At 51.3% G+C, this 14,227-nt stretch overlaps 1 protein-coding gene across 2 annotated transcripts in view; it reads left to right on the forward strand.

Moving 5' to 3' along the window:
- SLC9A8 (solute carrier family 9 member A8) overlaps positions 1-14,227 on the forward strand; it is a 71,677-nt gene that overhangs the window by 51,374 nt on the left and 6,076 nt on the right. For both annotated transcript variants that reach the window (XM_069548808.1, XM_069548809.1), the window contains 4 exons: positions 3,388-3,504; positions 6,199-6,281; positions 9,149-9,260; positions 12,037-12,257. In XM_069548808.1, the coding sequence (XP_069404909.1) occupies positions 3,388-3,504; positions 6,199-6,281; positions 9,149-9,260; positions 12,037-12,257 (533 nt within the window). The remainder of the gene's footprint in view (positions 1-3,387; positions 3,505-6,198; positions 6,282-9,148; positions 9,261-12,036; positions 12,258-14,227) is intronic.

The following is a 14,227-nucleotide window of genomic DNA, read 5'->3' on the forward strand; positions in this document are numbered from 1 at the left end:
TGGTCCAAATTCGGCCCCCAAATGGGGTTTATCTGTTCAGAAAGTTTTAAACATTGGAGTTAGTTGCTGTCATTAAAAGTTGGACGATTTCTGGGGTTTCCTGGAGGTCCGGTGGTTAGGACCCAGTGTTTTCACTGCAGGGGTGTGGGTTTCAATACCTGGTTGGAGAACTAGATCCACAGGCTGTACGGTGCAGCCCAAGAAGGAAGACGCTGGAAGGTTTCCTAAGAAGCAGATTTCTGGCATCTCTCAAAAACCAGAAGGAAAGGAAGACTGGTCGGCACTCGGCCCCCACCCACAGAGCTGCTGTCATCCCTTTGCGGATGGGCCTGTGCCTTCTCTCCACACGTGCCGCACACCCACTTACTGTTTTTATCTTTGTTTTTATTGTCTGGCCCCTGAATTAGGGTTTCCAACCCCTGGCCTAGTGCACCAGACTCATGCGGCCAGCCTGACCCCTTCTGCACTGAGCCTGTCTCCTTGTTTCCCAGGGGGCAGTGGCCTCAGTCCCAAGGGAGCTTCCACATTTCGCTGTCGGATCTGACTTCCTGGAGCCTTGGACTTTCTGCAAAGTGAAAGTATTAGTCGCTCAGTTCAGTTCAGTCGCTCAGTCTTGTCCTACTCTTTGCCACCCCATGAACCGCAGCACGCCATCACCTGTCCATCACCAACTGCTGGAGTCTACCCAAACCCATCTCTATTGGGTTGGTGATGCCATCCAACCATCTCATCCTCTGTCGTCCCTTTCTCCTCCTGCCCTCAATCTTTCCCAGCATCAGGGTCTTTTCCAATGAGTCAGCTCTTCACATCAGGTGGCCAAAGTATTGGAGTTTCAGCTTCAACATCAGTCCTTCCAATGAACACCCAGGACTGATCTCCTTCAGGATGGACTGGTTGGATCTCCTTGCAGTCCAAGGGACTCTCAAGAGTCTTCTCCAACACCACAGTCCAAAAGCGTCAGTTCTTTGGCGCTCAGCTTTCTTTATAGTCCAACTCTCACATCCGTACATGACCACTGGAAAAACCGTAGCCTTGACTAGACAGACCTTTGTTGGCAAAGTAATGTCTCTGCTTTTTGATATGCTGTCTAGGTTGGTCATAACTTTCCTTCCAAGAAGTAAGTGTCTTTTAATTTCATGGCTGCAGTCACCATCTGCAGTGATTTTTGAGCCCCAAAAAGTAAATTGTCACTGTTTCCACTGTTTCCCCATCTATTAGTCGCTCAGTTGTCTCCAACTCTACAATCCCATGGACTGTAGCTCACCAGGCTCCTCTGTCCATGGAATTCTCCATGCAAGAATACTGGAGTGGGTAGTCATTCCCTTTTCCAGGGGATCTTCCTGATCCATGGATCAGATCCGGGTCTCCTGCACTGCAGGCAGACTCTTTACCATCTGAGCCACCAGGGAAGCCTGAGTCGGGGGCTTTCTGGAGTGGCTATTTAATGTCAGGCCTCCCGAGGGCTGTGACAACCTTTGTCTGTGGGCAGAATGACAATATGGGCAGAAGCCCACTCCTGTCACAATTTACGTGGTTGAGATTTACAGCTTACATGGTTCAGGCTCCTCTGGGGTTGACTTTCCGTTCAGGGTAAGAACCCCCAAGTCTCAGCTTTGCAGTGAATTTGCAATGAACCCTTCTTGAAGCTGGCGAGCGAAACAAAGCCCTTTGAGAGCCCAGACCAGAACCATGTAGCACTGGATTGTGCTGAAGAAAAAGAGGCCCTTGGGAGCAGCTCCACAGAATGGAAGTGAGCTGTGCCATCTGCCTCCCCAGCCCCGCGGCTCTGGGCTGTCCCTCTGTCACCTCACACTGCCTGTGGCGTCCATGATTTGGGTGCAGAGTCAGGAAGAAGCTCTCCAGGTGGTCGCCTGCAGGAACTTACCAAGAGGAGCAGATGAATCGAGGGGATAGTCAGAGGTTTGAGGTCGTGTTTTATCTAGTGGAGCAGAGGCAGAATGGTTCCTGACTGCCAGAGGCTCGTCGCTGCTCTGAAGTCGCCTGTAAGGAAGTCTGCTGCCCTCTCCTCCTCCTTCTCCAAGCTCATCAGGTGTGGCTCATGGGCAACGTTGCTGGAATTTCCCAGCCTGGCCTCCTTTTGGAGCAAAAAGGAAAAAGCAGACAAGAATGTGCTGTTTTCCTAAAAGGGCCAGGGGATTAAATGTTCCAGCTTGTGCTATCTCTCCGGCCAGTAAATACCTTTTCGATGCCACAAAGAGTGGGGTTTTCCTATATTTTGTAAAGTATCATTTATATATCAAGCTTACCAGTTGAAACATCTCTAGTGCAGTTCCGTGTTTTTCAGTTATTTTTAACTGGAAAGTTAGCTGGTAATCTGTTTCTACAAAATGGCAGAAGTGAGTTAAGTTTTTGCATTTAGACTTTGATTTGGAATTCATGTATCTTGGCAGCTTGTTAAAAGGCTTTGTAAAAATCTCAGCTTCTTTACATGAAATAAAGATCTCTTTGCTGCTGCTTCACCAAGAAAACACGGAGAGGAAACCCTGTGTTAAGTGGCTTCAGCAGTGATTAGGGCAGTGGACAAAAGCTGAAACTCACATGCTCAGAGCACAAGAAAAGTTGCAGATGCTCTCATGGAGACCATTAAAGAAAAAACACGTCACTTAGAAAAAAAAAGAAAAACATCTTTCTTTTGATATATAAGGTTGACTCATGGTGACTGTGGGAAAACTAAAAATTACAGTGCGACAAGGACTGCCCTGGTAGTCAGTGGTTAAGAATCTGCCTTGCAGTGCGGGAGACCTGGGTTCGATCCCTGATTGGGGAAGTTACATCCCACGTGCCACTAAGCACCTGAGCCCGTGCACCACAAGTACTGAGCCTGCATGATGCACTGACAGTACTAGGGCCACAGCTAAGACCCGATGCAGCCAAATAAATACATGCTTTTTAAAAAATTAAAGTACAGCAATGTAAAAATCCACCCATTCTTTATACCCAGATTCTTATGTCCCCTTTCTGCCCCCAAGAATGATACCTGCCCCCCTTCTATCCACTGATGATGATGATGGCTCACACCTGCTCTGCCCTGGTCTCGTGAGGGGCACTTGACATGGCTTCTCTTCATTACCCTCCTAAGAGTTCCGTGGGCAGGTACTGTTAGTCCCACTGTACAGTAAACACTGAGGCTTGGGGAAGGGAAGAAACTTGACCCAAGGTCACCCAGCTGGTAATGAAGCTGCCAGAGAGCTGGGCCCGTAACATTTCTCTGGGAAGCCTCAGGTATTACTTCACCTCTTTCCTGAAGCACCTAATGCTAGAGGCCGCGGGGACTGTAGGAAGCATGAGACGGGATTTGCGTGTCACGTGGAGGTGCCTCTCTGCTCTGCTCATGGCTGTGCGCTTCGCCCCTCTGTCCTGCTGCAGGCATCATGGCCATCCTCTTCTCCGGCATCGTGATGTCTCACTACACGCACCACAACCTGTCCCCGGTCACCCAGATCCTCATGCAGCAAACCCTGAGGACTGTGGCCTTCTTGTGCGGTGAGTTCGGCCTCTGCGGTCCCGTGGGGGCCTCCCAGAGCTGCTGTCCTCCTTCCTCTGTTCTAGGAGTCCTTTGAGATCTTCCCTGGCAGAAGAGGCAGCAGAAGCCCTCAGGGCCAGATACCGCACTGCCTTATCTTTCGTTAGTTCCTCTGGCTTTCACATTCCATAAAGAGTTCTAATATGTAACAGGTGGAACTTTTGATTCCTGTAACTTTAAAACCAAAAATAATGAGAACTGCTATAATTACGAACATTTGAGACGCGTACGTTTACAATATGTGAAAGCGACATTTCCAAAAATCTGTTCCTTGGAACTGAGATTGATGAGTTCAGTGAAAAAAAGACTCCATGGGGCTTCCGTGGTGGTCCAGTGGTTAAGACCCCATGCTTCCACTACACGGGACGAGGTTCAATCCCTGGTCGGGGAAGTTCCACGTGCTTCGAGGTACAGCCAAAAAATGAAAAAAAAAAGAGTCTGGGAAATCCTGGGGTAAATAAAGTTTAACAGGGACTTCCCTAGTGGCTCAGTCCACCTTCCAGTGCAGGGGACTTGGGTGAGATCCCTGGTCGAGGAACTAAGATCTTCACGTCGCCCGGCAGCTCAAGTCGATACACCGCAACTAGAGAGCTCGTGCACCGCAACTCAGGATCCTGCACGATGCAGTGAGGAGCTCACGTGCCACAGCTGAGACTTGACACAGCCAGAGAAATAAATACATAAATAAGTATTTTGAAAAAAGTTTAACAAGTTTCCGAACTGTGAGACTTTCCAGCTAACATGCATTGTGAATTTCTGAGAGAGAGTTAGAGCATTTCCCAAAATGTCCCAAGCAGAGCATTTCCCAAAATGTCCCAAGCATTTAAGTGTCTTGAAGGACATGTTGGGCTGATCCTGCATTAGAGGAGGCGGTCAGGGCCACACTGACGTTTCTCTCCAGCAGTCTCAGTGTGGCACCAAACTCTGATGAAACCTGGACCCCCCACCAGCCCCCGCCAAGTTTATACCCGGGAGTGAAGGCCCCCAAGTGACTCCCTTGCTTATCATCGTCAGCACCACCTCTGGCATTTCTATGGGCCGTCTCATATCCAAGCGGTAATTCCACAGTCACGGGCTAGGGGTCAGGGGCAAGCTGTGCAGAGACTTCATTCCACAGACAGGGAGGCTCAGGTCCAATGGCTTGAGCACTGTCTCGTAGCTAAGAAGTGAGTCTGGAAGCTGGTCTGTCCCTTCCTAGCCCAGCGGGTATTGTTTGCACAGCACCTTTCTCGGAAAGTCATGGCCAACAACTCTGAGTCTCACCACAAAGAAATGTAAAGCAAAACATCCGTCAGAGTCTATTTTGAACCCATCAGATTTTAAATTTGGTGATTCCCCACTTCTGGCATGAATGTATAGAAAATAGGCCCTGTTGATGGGCATGTACGTTGTTGCCATCTTTTTAGGAGAGTCATTTGCAGCATCAGTCAGAATTTCAGAGGCACACATTCTTTGGACCCAGTGATTCTACCATCAGGAATTTAGCTTGTGCACAGGGGTGTTTGCAGTTGCTTTTTCTTTGGGGAAGGTCGAGGGAGGTGCGCCCAGGAGTATGGGATCCTAGTTCCCAATCAGGCATGGAACCTGAGCCCCTGCATTTGAAGCATGGAGTCAACCATGGTCTGGCAGGGAAGTCCCTGTTGTAGACTAGAATTTCTGAATACTAGAAATAGAATCAATCTAAATATCCATCACAGATTCATTTTTAACTATGACTTATCCACATAATTGTATTCATGCTACCGGAGAACAGCATTACCTAGATTGGAACGTTTTCTAAATGAGCTGATTTCAAAAGGTGACCAAAATATTTGATAAGAAAAACATTCAAGCACGAGAAGGATATGTATACTGTCCAGCTTGTAGACTTGTTCGAAAGGGATACACATTTGAAGAAGGAAAAAAAAAGACACCATTGCTAAAATGTTTTAAAACAGCCTTGATGTTTTATGATGTTCAGCTTTTAAAATAGAGTCTTTGTCTCCCTGGCTCCAGCGCTCTTCTGGAGGATGTCACAATCTAAGCAGGGAGCCTAGTGCTAGAAATTTATAAGGTGCTTTTTCTTAGGATACACAAGTGGCTGCTTGTACGGCAAGAGTAAATGTCAGCTTCTCTTGGATTTGTGGAGGGGAGCCAAGAGTTGAAACATATCTCTTCCTGCAAATCCTGCAGGGTGTAAGCCTTCTAAACTTGTGGTGGCATTAAATATGTGAAGTCAGTGGGCTTTGTCCGCTCTAGCAAAGAAGTTGACAAAGGGCCCTTTCACACTGGTCATGTGGTGTCTGCAGCCACTTTGCTCTGAGTTTCTGCCAGTTTGCCGCAGTCAGGATCCTTGCTAATCACAGTGTTCAGCAAATGGACAGATTCATATATTTATCCTTGTCCCTGGGTGGGAAAGTATTTATTTGCATGGGTATTTGACAGCTGGCTCATTAAATTAAGAGATTCTGAATAGGAAGCACATGTTGCTTGTTGTGATAGAAAAAAAAAATGAGAGACTCAAAGGACAAGCTTGACCAAGATTTTCCAGCAAATAAGCAAAGTGTTACACTGGATTCTGATTGACATCTGAAATGTGTGTTTGCATAGCGAGCCCATCCTGTCTTGGGAGAAAATAGTCGAGGCTGAATAATCCGTTCTTTGGTTTGTTTCAGAAACCTGTGTGTTTGCATTTCTTGGCCTGTCCATTTTTAGTTTCCCTCACAAGTTTGAAATTTCCTTTGTCATCTGGTGCATAGTAAGTATTTTCCTTGTTTTTTATTTAATGACTTATTTGTAGATCAATAACCACATATTGTAGATTCATTTATGTAACTGTTAACTGGTCATAGTCAACAGCTACATAGACAACCTCTGTTGCAAGTTTCTTTTCGTTAAAAAATCATAAACATACAATAAATGGGAAAGGGTGAAATCAAATAAATATCCCAAGAAAAGAATTTTTGCTTGGTTTTTAATTTTACGTGACCTGTTGCATTGTATAGTTGCTAAGTCGTGTCAGACTCTTTGCAACCCCACGGACTGTAGCTTGCCAGGCTCTTCTGTCCATGGAATTTCCCAGGCAAGAACTGGAGTGGGCTGCCATTTCCTTCTCCAGGGGCTTTTTCTGAACCAGGGGTCAAAGCTGGGTCTCCTGCATTGGCAGGCGATTCTTTACCATCTGAGCCACCAGGGAAGCCCTGAATTGTTAGTCTTCTTCAGAAATTATCACTTCTTTTGGGTCTTCCCTGATAGCCCAGTGGTTAAGACTGCATGCTCCCACTGCAGGGGGCACGGGTTTGATCCCTGGTTGGGGAACTGAGATCCCACGTGCTGAGGGTGTGGGACACATGTGTGCACACATACACAAATGCCAGTTTTTAATGTTCGATGGCAAAAGCAGATTTCAGAATCGAATGTGTAATTGATTATGACCATGTAAAAGCAGTATCTTAGAAAAAAAATCTGTAAGAAAATACACCAAATATTCACAATGGTTGGCAAACTGGGGATGATTTTCTTTTCACATTTTTTTGGATGATTGTAATGAATATACCAAATTCTTACTATGGTTTCCTTCTAATGTGTCCATTTATAAGAGTGACTTTGGACACTTGTTCAAGGTAAAGATTCCAGGGCCCTTCCGTCCTCTGGAGATTCATCCTGAGGCATCATCATCCCCAGTGATTCTTACCATCAAGTAGACTTGGGAAAGTGTTATAACTGGACAGGAGAGGGGTGCTGGCAGTAGAAAACGAATTAAGATACGCCTTTTAAGAGAGGAAAACGGAAGTTTAGTGATTTGAATTAAAATCAGATTTGGGAAACGGGAGAAAAACAAATGTTTCAGCACTTGAAAGAAAGGTCCGGCTCGCTCAGGCATCTGATGAAAGTGGCGTGAGTGGGGAGCATTCAGGCCTCTCGCCTCGTGCCCCAGGCCCCTCGCCTGTGGCCCCCTGTGTCTCTGCTCTCTCCGTGTGAACCCAGGGTCCTCCTGCTGAGTCATACTCCCGGCCCAAATTGGGTCTCTGTGTTGTCTTTTAGATCCTGTTAAGACACTTGTAAAGCATACCTTGTTGAGTTACTGTAATTCATCCTGAGTTAACTTTTATTACCAACTCCACTTAACAAGACACAGCTATTGAGAGGCAGGCTTTTTTTTTTTTTTAAATCACCGTCACCTACCATGTACAGACCATGAGGCCTTCTTCCTGTTTGGCATATGGGGAACCTGAGGCATAGAGGATAAGGAGCCCGCGGAAGAAAGATGTTTTTCTTTTTGCAGTCTGGGAGCTTCTGCCTTAGTCAGCACGACCTTGTGGCTTTTGTTATTGTTATCTGTCCTCCAGACGCAGGACAAGAGAACAGGAGCCCAAGTCTTTTACAGCAAGTCTGATAGCCTGTAATGTGGTCACTGGGTAGAAGAGGCCAGTTTAGTCACACCTGGAACACAGACCTGGGGGTGGAGGACTCGCCCTCAGAGGGTGAAACAGGGACATGGCGAGCTCAGCCATGGGCCAGGAGGGAAAGGAAAACGAAGGGGGTGCCTGGGATGGTGACTCAGTTTCCCCCCAGCACCTGGTCAGTCTGGCCCTGCCGCCCCTGGAGGCGGCCTGTGCCACTCAGATGGAACACCTTAGGCTCACTCAGCGGTCAAGGGCGTGGGCACAGGGGACTGAGCCAGGCTTGGGGGACCTGGCTCCACCACTTTCTGCCTGTGTCAGCTTGGACCAGTCACTTCATACTTAACCTCTCTGTCTCGGTTTCCTTGTCTCTAAAACAGAGACAGTAATACCTACCTCGTAAGACCTTCGGAAGGATGGAAATTGAACGAGATAATGCATATAAAATGCTTAGAACATTGTCTGGCATATAAGTGTTAGGTGATTGGGGGCAATTAATGTTAACTTGACTTTCCAGGACACACAGTCCAAAGCACCCTCAATTCATGCTGGTTAAAAGGACAAACTTAGACTCCCCATAATATAGCTTATGGCTATATTGTTCTGTTCAAGTTAGTGGTAGTGAGAACCAGGATGAAGAGAAGAAAAGATAATTAATAAGTAGTTCTAAAAAGCCACTTAGATAAGATTTGGACTTTACATAATGCTATATTTTGTTAAAATTGACCTGCCTTTGGAGATGGCTAGGATCTGGCAGGGTGTATGTGACCTCCTGTTAGAACCTACCTGCATATTCCTTGTGCTCAGTGAGCAGCATTTACGGGCATGGGTAGGCCATCTTCCCTCCTTTCCCTGAGGAGTGGGGCCCCGATGGGAGAGGCAGGAACACCTTGTCTGTCTCCCCAGAGCTAGCCCATCCCACAGCCAGGCACCTTCAGAGGAGCCAGGTGGCCCTTAAATGAATTCCTCTTGGTGTTGCTAAAGCCGACATTGATACCTTGTTAGTCCTCTCTTTCTCACAGTAGACACATAACATCCAGAGCTTTAATCCTTGCCACACGTAGAAACTGGCATCCCCGCGTCTCTGCCTAGCACTGAGTTCATGTCTTTGATGACAAAGGGATGCTGCCTTTATCACGGGGGTGTTAGCAGGTGTGTTCACCTCGATAAGCTTGAAGAACCGGAGGTTTCCATGTAAGACTTCGTCTGTTGCTGTTGGCAGGTGCTTGTGCTGTTTGGCAGAGCCGTGAACATTTTCCCCCTCTCCTACCTCCTGAATTTCTTCCGTGATCATAAAATCACCCCGAAGATGATGTTCATCATGTGGTTCAGTGGTAAGTCCAATCTCAAGTGAGCCGTGGAGGAGACCGTGTCATTAAGGCACAAACTGGCCTTTTGGAGAGTGGACATAGCTGTCCCCAGAGCCCTTCCAAACTGAGGGGGCCTCATCAGCCCTCAAAATCCACATGACCCTTCACTGGCCGCGCCCCTCTCCACAGCGCCACCAGCAGGGGAGTGTGTCTGCCCCACAGATGGGGAGACCCAGATCTAAGGGCAGAGGGCTTGCTGGACATCGAGCAGCCTGGGGGCAGGGCCCCCACCACCCCCTGTTCCGAGGGGCCCCGGGGGGCAGGGCTGGAGTTTGCCCACCCCCCTCCACCCCCGTTCTGAGGGGCCCTGGGGGGCAGGGCTGGGGTTTGCCCACCCCCCTGTCCCAGGGGCAGCAGCATAGGCTGTGCATGGCGTCGCTCTGCCTGCATGCTGTCCAGGCTGAAGAGACAAGGGGCTCAAATACTTTGAAGTTAACTTTATTATTTATGTATTTATGTTTTGACCACACTGGGTCTTTGTTGCTGCTCACGGGCTTTCTCTAGTTGCGGCGTGAGGGCTTCTCATTATGGTGGTGTCTCTTGTTGCTGAGCACAGGCTTTAGGCCTGGCATGTAGGATCTTCCGGGACCTGGGATCAAAACTCAGGTCTCCTGCATTGGCAGGCGGATTCTTAACCACTGAACCACCCAGGAAGTCTAGGAGCTCAAAATTAAAAGGTTAAAGTTCAAACCTTTTTGTACTACAGGCTAGATTTGGATTTTTTTTTTTATTCAGTCACTAAGTTCTGATAATTTATTTGACCATTTCAGCCACCATTCAGTCTCATTCTCCTTTAGTAAAGGATGGATAAATAAATCTTTGGCTCCTAAAGCACTGGATCTGTAGACACTTTTTAATTTACTTATTTCTTTGTGGGTTCAGAGTATAGCAATATGCTTTATAGGCTGTTTTCTGTCCAACAGCATATCTGTACATTTTTTGAAGATTTCTTTTTCAAAAGATCTTGTTTAAAGTATATGTGTGTGTGTGTGTGTGTGTGGAGGACATGCAGGTAGTTGTGTATTTATGTATAGATAGTGAAGGATACTTTTTTCTTAAATCTTTTTTGCCAGTGAGGGGAAAAAAAAATTGTAAGGGAGTTAATTGATCCAAGGTCTTCAAAATCCCCCCATAAAGGCATTTTCCAGTTATGTGAGCTCTTTGGGGGTAGGGACGGGTGGAGAGAGACCTCTAGGGGATGTGGGGGTGGTTTAAACTGGGAGGCATTCTGGTTCTAGGCATTCTGAGGCCGTCCAGACCTTCTCAGTCTGGGGCTCCTTCCTCCCCAGCCTGTGGTGGCTGAGGCTCCCCGCTTCCCCTCTTCCCTGGGCTCCTTCCTCTCCCCAGGGGTCTCCCCTCTTCCTGCACCAGCACCTCAGTTACATTGGCCCCCGCCAGGACTCTGTCTCAGACCCGCCTCATCTCTTGAGCCCTCACAAGCCCACCTGTCCTGTGGTCTCAAATTGCCACCCTCCCTCTGACCCGGCCTTTCCTCTGATCCAGACCACAGTGTCTACATCCTCCTTGGGTGTCATGGAGCCCTTGTGAGCTCATTGTCTAGGACTGAACCTACCTTCCTGCCCAGGCTGCTTGTTTACCAGCAGCCCCCTTTCTTCCACAGGAGACAATAACTTGTTTTATAGCAGAGGTGTGGCTCCCTCAGTTTGCTGTGTGCACATGCTGTTCTGTGCCAAGGTGCTTCATCCTCAGCCACCGTCAGGGCAGGCCCTGCCGCGTCTGGTTCCTTGGCCCAGCCTGGGAGGCTGCGGGGACAGGAGGGGCCGGGCTGAGCCCAGGAGCCAGACTCCTGACCACGTGCCCGGCCCACTGGGCATCCTCCGGGCCCTTCCCTGGTCAGCCACACTTTCCCTCTCCTGGGACCTGCTGCTTCCACTCCCCGTGTCTCTCTGAGATCCACCCTTTGCTCCTCTCTGCTGTGTCCCCATGTCAGGTCCAGGCTGCAGCAGCTGGCCCAGATCGCGCTGTGATGCGCCAGCCACCCGTCTGGGTCAGATCCTGTCCCTGTGCTCCGCCCTCCCTCTCCTCCCCGCCCTGCTCCTTAGGGCCCTCACCCTCCCTTGAGTCCTTCTTTGGTGTCTCTGCTCCCAGTCACTGAGGGAGCTCCTGTTCCCTCTCGGGCACTAGGAACTTTCTAGTGAGAACTTGCCACTTCTCAGCGCATTCATGCCCCAGTCCAGCCAGCAGCCTCCTGGGGACCAAAGCAGGAAATCAGGGGGAGGCTCCCCCGCGGTTCCCTGCCCGGAGGCGCAGCATCCTCGGGCCCAGCAGGCGCTAGATGGCATCCTGGGCTGTTGCCCGTAGGGCACGGGCCCTGGGAGGACATCTCCTTCGCAGCCCCGGGCCCTCTTCCATGTGCCGTGAGCGTGACAGGACCAGCTCTGAGGGCTTCCTGTGGGGCTCCGATGAGGTTGCGCACACGGAGCGCAGCGTCCCCCCCACCCCCCACCGCAGGGAGGGCTCGTCTGTACCAGCGTGACTGCCAGGCGGGATGAATCCCCACCACGATGCACCTGGCGGCCGGTGGGAAGCGGGGGCGGAGGGGGGCGTCTCCCAGGCCCCGTGTTTGTGCCCCGTCTCCTGGCTGCCCCGCGCCGCACGGGCTGAGGCTGCGCGCTCCGGTGGGTGCGGGAGAGTGTCCAAGCGGCCGCGGTGCCAGGCTGGACCCAGAGCCCCCGAGAATCATGGCGCCCCCCGACCCTGTCCCTTCCCTGTCGCCCAGGCCTGCGGGGCGCCATCCCCTACGCCCTGAGCCTCCACCTGGACCTGGAGCCCATGGAGAAGCGGCAGCTCATCGGCACCACCACCATTGTCATCGTGCTCTTCACCATCCTGCTGCTGGGCGGCAGCACTATGCCGCTCATCCGCCTTGTGGACATCGAGGGCGCCAAGGCGCGCCGCAGGGGCCGCAAGGACGTCAACCTCAGCAAGACGGAGAAGATGGTCAGTGCCGGGCGGGCCAGGTGGCGACGGCGGGGGTGGGAACGCGGGGGCGAGACACGCTCTCAGGGTGCACGAGCGCTCATGGCACACACACACTTGAGCTGTGTACACATCAGCTTCCCAAGCCAAGGAGGAGGTTGGACTCAGGGTCTGAAACCTGGCTCTTTCGGGTGGGTTGTCTGCCAGCCTCATGGAAACCCCGCAGGTGGTGATGTGTAGGTTGCAGCCAGACGTGAACCCCGTCTCAGGGCCTCCCAGTAGCGCCCCCCCCCTCCACCCCCGCCAGTAACCACCCCACCCCCTCGGCCAGGACTGGAGGGTGGTTTCAAGGTCACCAAATGACAAAATCACCTCACTCCCCAGCATTTAGTAGAGCCTCCTGTTGGGGCGTGAGAAGAGAAAGGCTCTCACAGTGGCTGGGAGGATCAGATGAGCAGGCACTCTGCCCAGGACAGGAGAGGTCCTGATTTGGGGCTGGGGGTGCTCAGGGCAAGTTGCAATGAGCCCAAGGCCCCCGGACCCCTGCTCGCCCCTGCCTCTTCCAAGCCCCTGTGCCTGGAATCACTGAGGTGGTGTCTTTCCTGCCTGTGTTTCCCTCAGCCTGGGTGCAGAGCTCTGGTGCGGGGTTTAGGGGGAGTCGGGCCTTCCTGCACCGCCCTCTGCTCTGCACACACATTTCCAGAAACACAGCATTTTCTAGTTCGCTTATCCCAGGCCGTCAGTAACTTGACTTAGTCATGGAAGGCACAGAAGTCCTCAGCCAGAAGATGGGGAAACGATGTGCCCACTTGCCACTTAACAAAGTCCAGTCCGGTCTGGGGGAACCTTGGCCTCCAGGCTCTGCCCAGGGCCTCTACAGCCAGGGCTGTGCCCGGCAGCACCTTCAGGTGACCTCGGGCTCGTGAGTGCCCTGCGCTCTCAACAGCCCTTCGCCCCCACCCCCTCCACCACTGTCTTGTCTGCTTTTAACCAAAGCCTACGTGTAGGTTCTCAGACCTTTCAGCGGGGGTCATAATTGGTGGAGGGCTCCAGGGTCTTGCGGGTCTGGGGCGGGGGCCCAAAGAATTTGCATTTCTAACCCATTGCTAGGAACTGCAGCCGCATTTGGCCAAGCCCAGCTCAAACAGAACCAGGATGTGTGCTCAGAGGGGAAGCAGCTGTCGCGAGGGGCTTGTTTCCTGCGGTGCCTATGCTTTGCTTGGCCTGCCTCAAGTCTTCCTGATAACCTGCAGGAAGCAGGTGGTCACCATTCGTGAGCCCCACTTTGCAGATGAGAGCACTGAGGCACACACAGACCAGAGCACAGCTGAGGTCCCACAGACTCTTAACCACACTTGCCACCGCAAGTCTTCAAGGTGGGGGTTCCTGGACCAGCCGCATCAGCGGGAGCTCATTAGAAATGCAAACTCTTGGGTCCCGTCCTAGCCCTGCTGAGTCAGGAGCTGCAGGAGGGCCTAGTGGGCGCTGTGTTCTAGGCTCCCGAAGTTCAAGGCGACTCTGGCGGTGGCCCCAGTGTGAGAAGCACTGCGCCCTCCCTCTCTCCCACCTCCTATGCCTGGGGGGCACTGAGCTTGGGGGCAACGGTGCAAAACTGCCTTTGGTGGCCCCTGCAGAGGGTCGGTGGTCCTGCGCCTCCCTCTCCAGGTCCTATCAGGATTGTTCCTTCTGCCCTCTCTCCACTTGACCAGCAAACTCCCCACAGTGGGCCACTGCAGGCAAAAAGCAACAAAAGCCACCTCCTTGTTCAGTTCACTGGTACAGAGACAGCCCAGAACGGCTCCCTGTCCTGACTGCACACGGCAAGCAGCCAGAGAACTTACAGGCTGAGCCCCAGCCCCGAGCTGCCGACTTAGTCACCATCTGACTTCCCCGGGTGTCCACCGTGTTCCTGCACACCTTCCCGCCGCCCTTCGCGCTCCCAGGAGGCCCATGGCTGCTGCAGTTAGGGCTGGAGACCCAGGGGCCCGGGG

The sequence above is a fragment of the Ovis canadensis genome, chromosome 13, assembly GCF_042477335.2.
Source record: "Ovis canadensis isolate MfBH-ARS-UI-01 breed Bighorn chromosome 13, ARS-UI_OviCan_v2, whole genome shotgun sequence".
In the NCBI taxonomy this organism is placed as follows: Eukaryota; Metazoa; Chordata; class Mammalia; order Artiodactyla; family Bovidae; genus Ovis; species Ovis canadensis.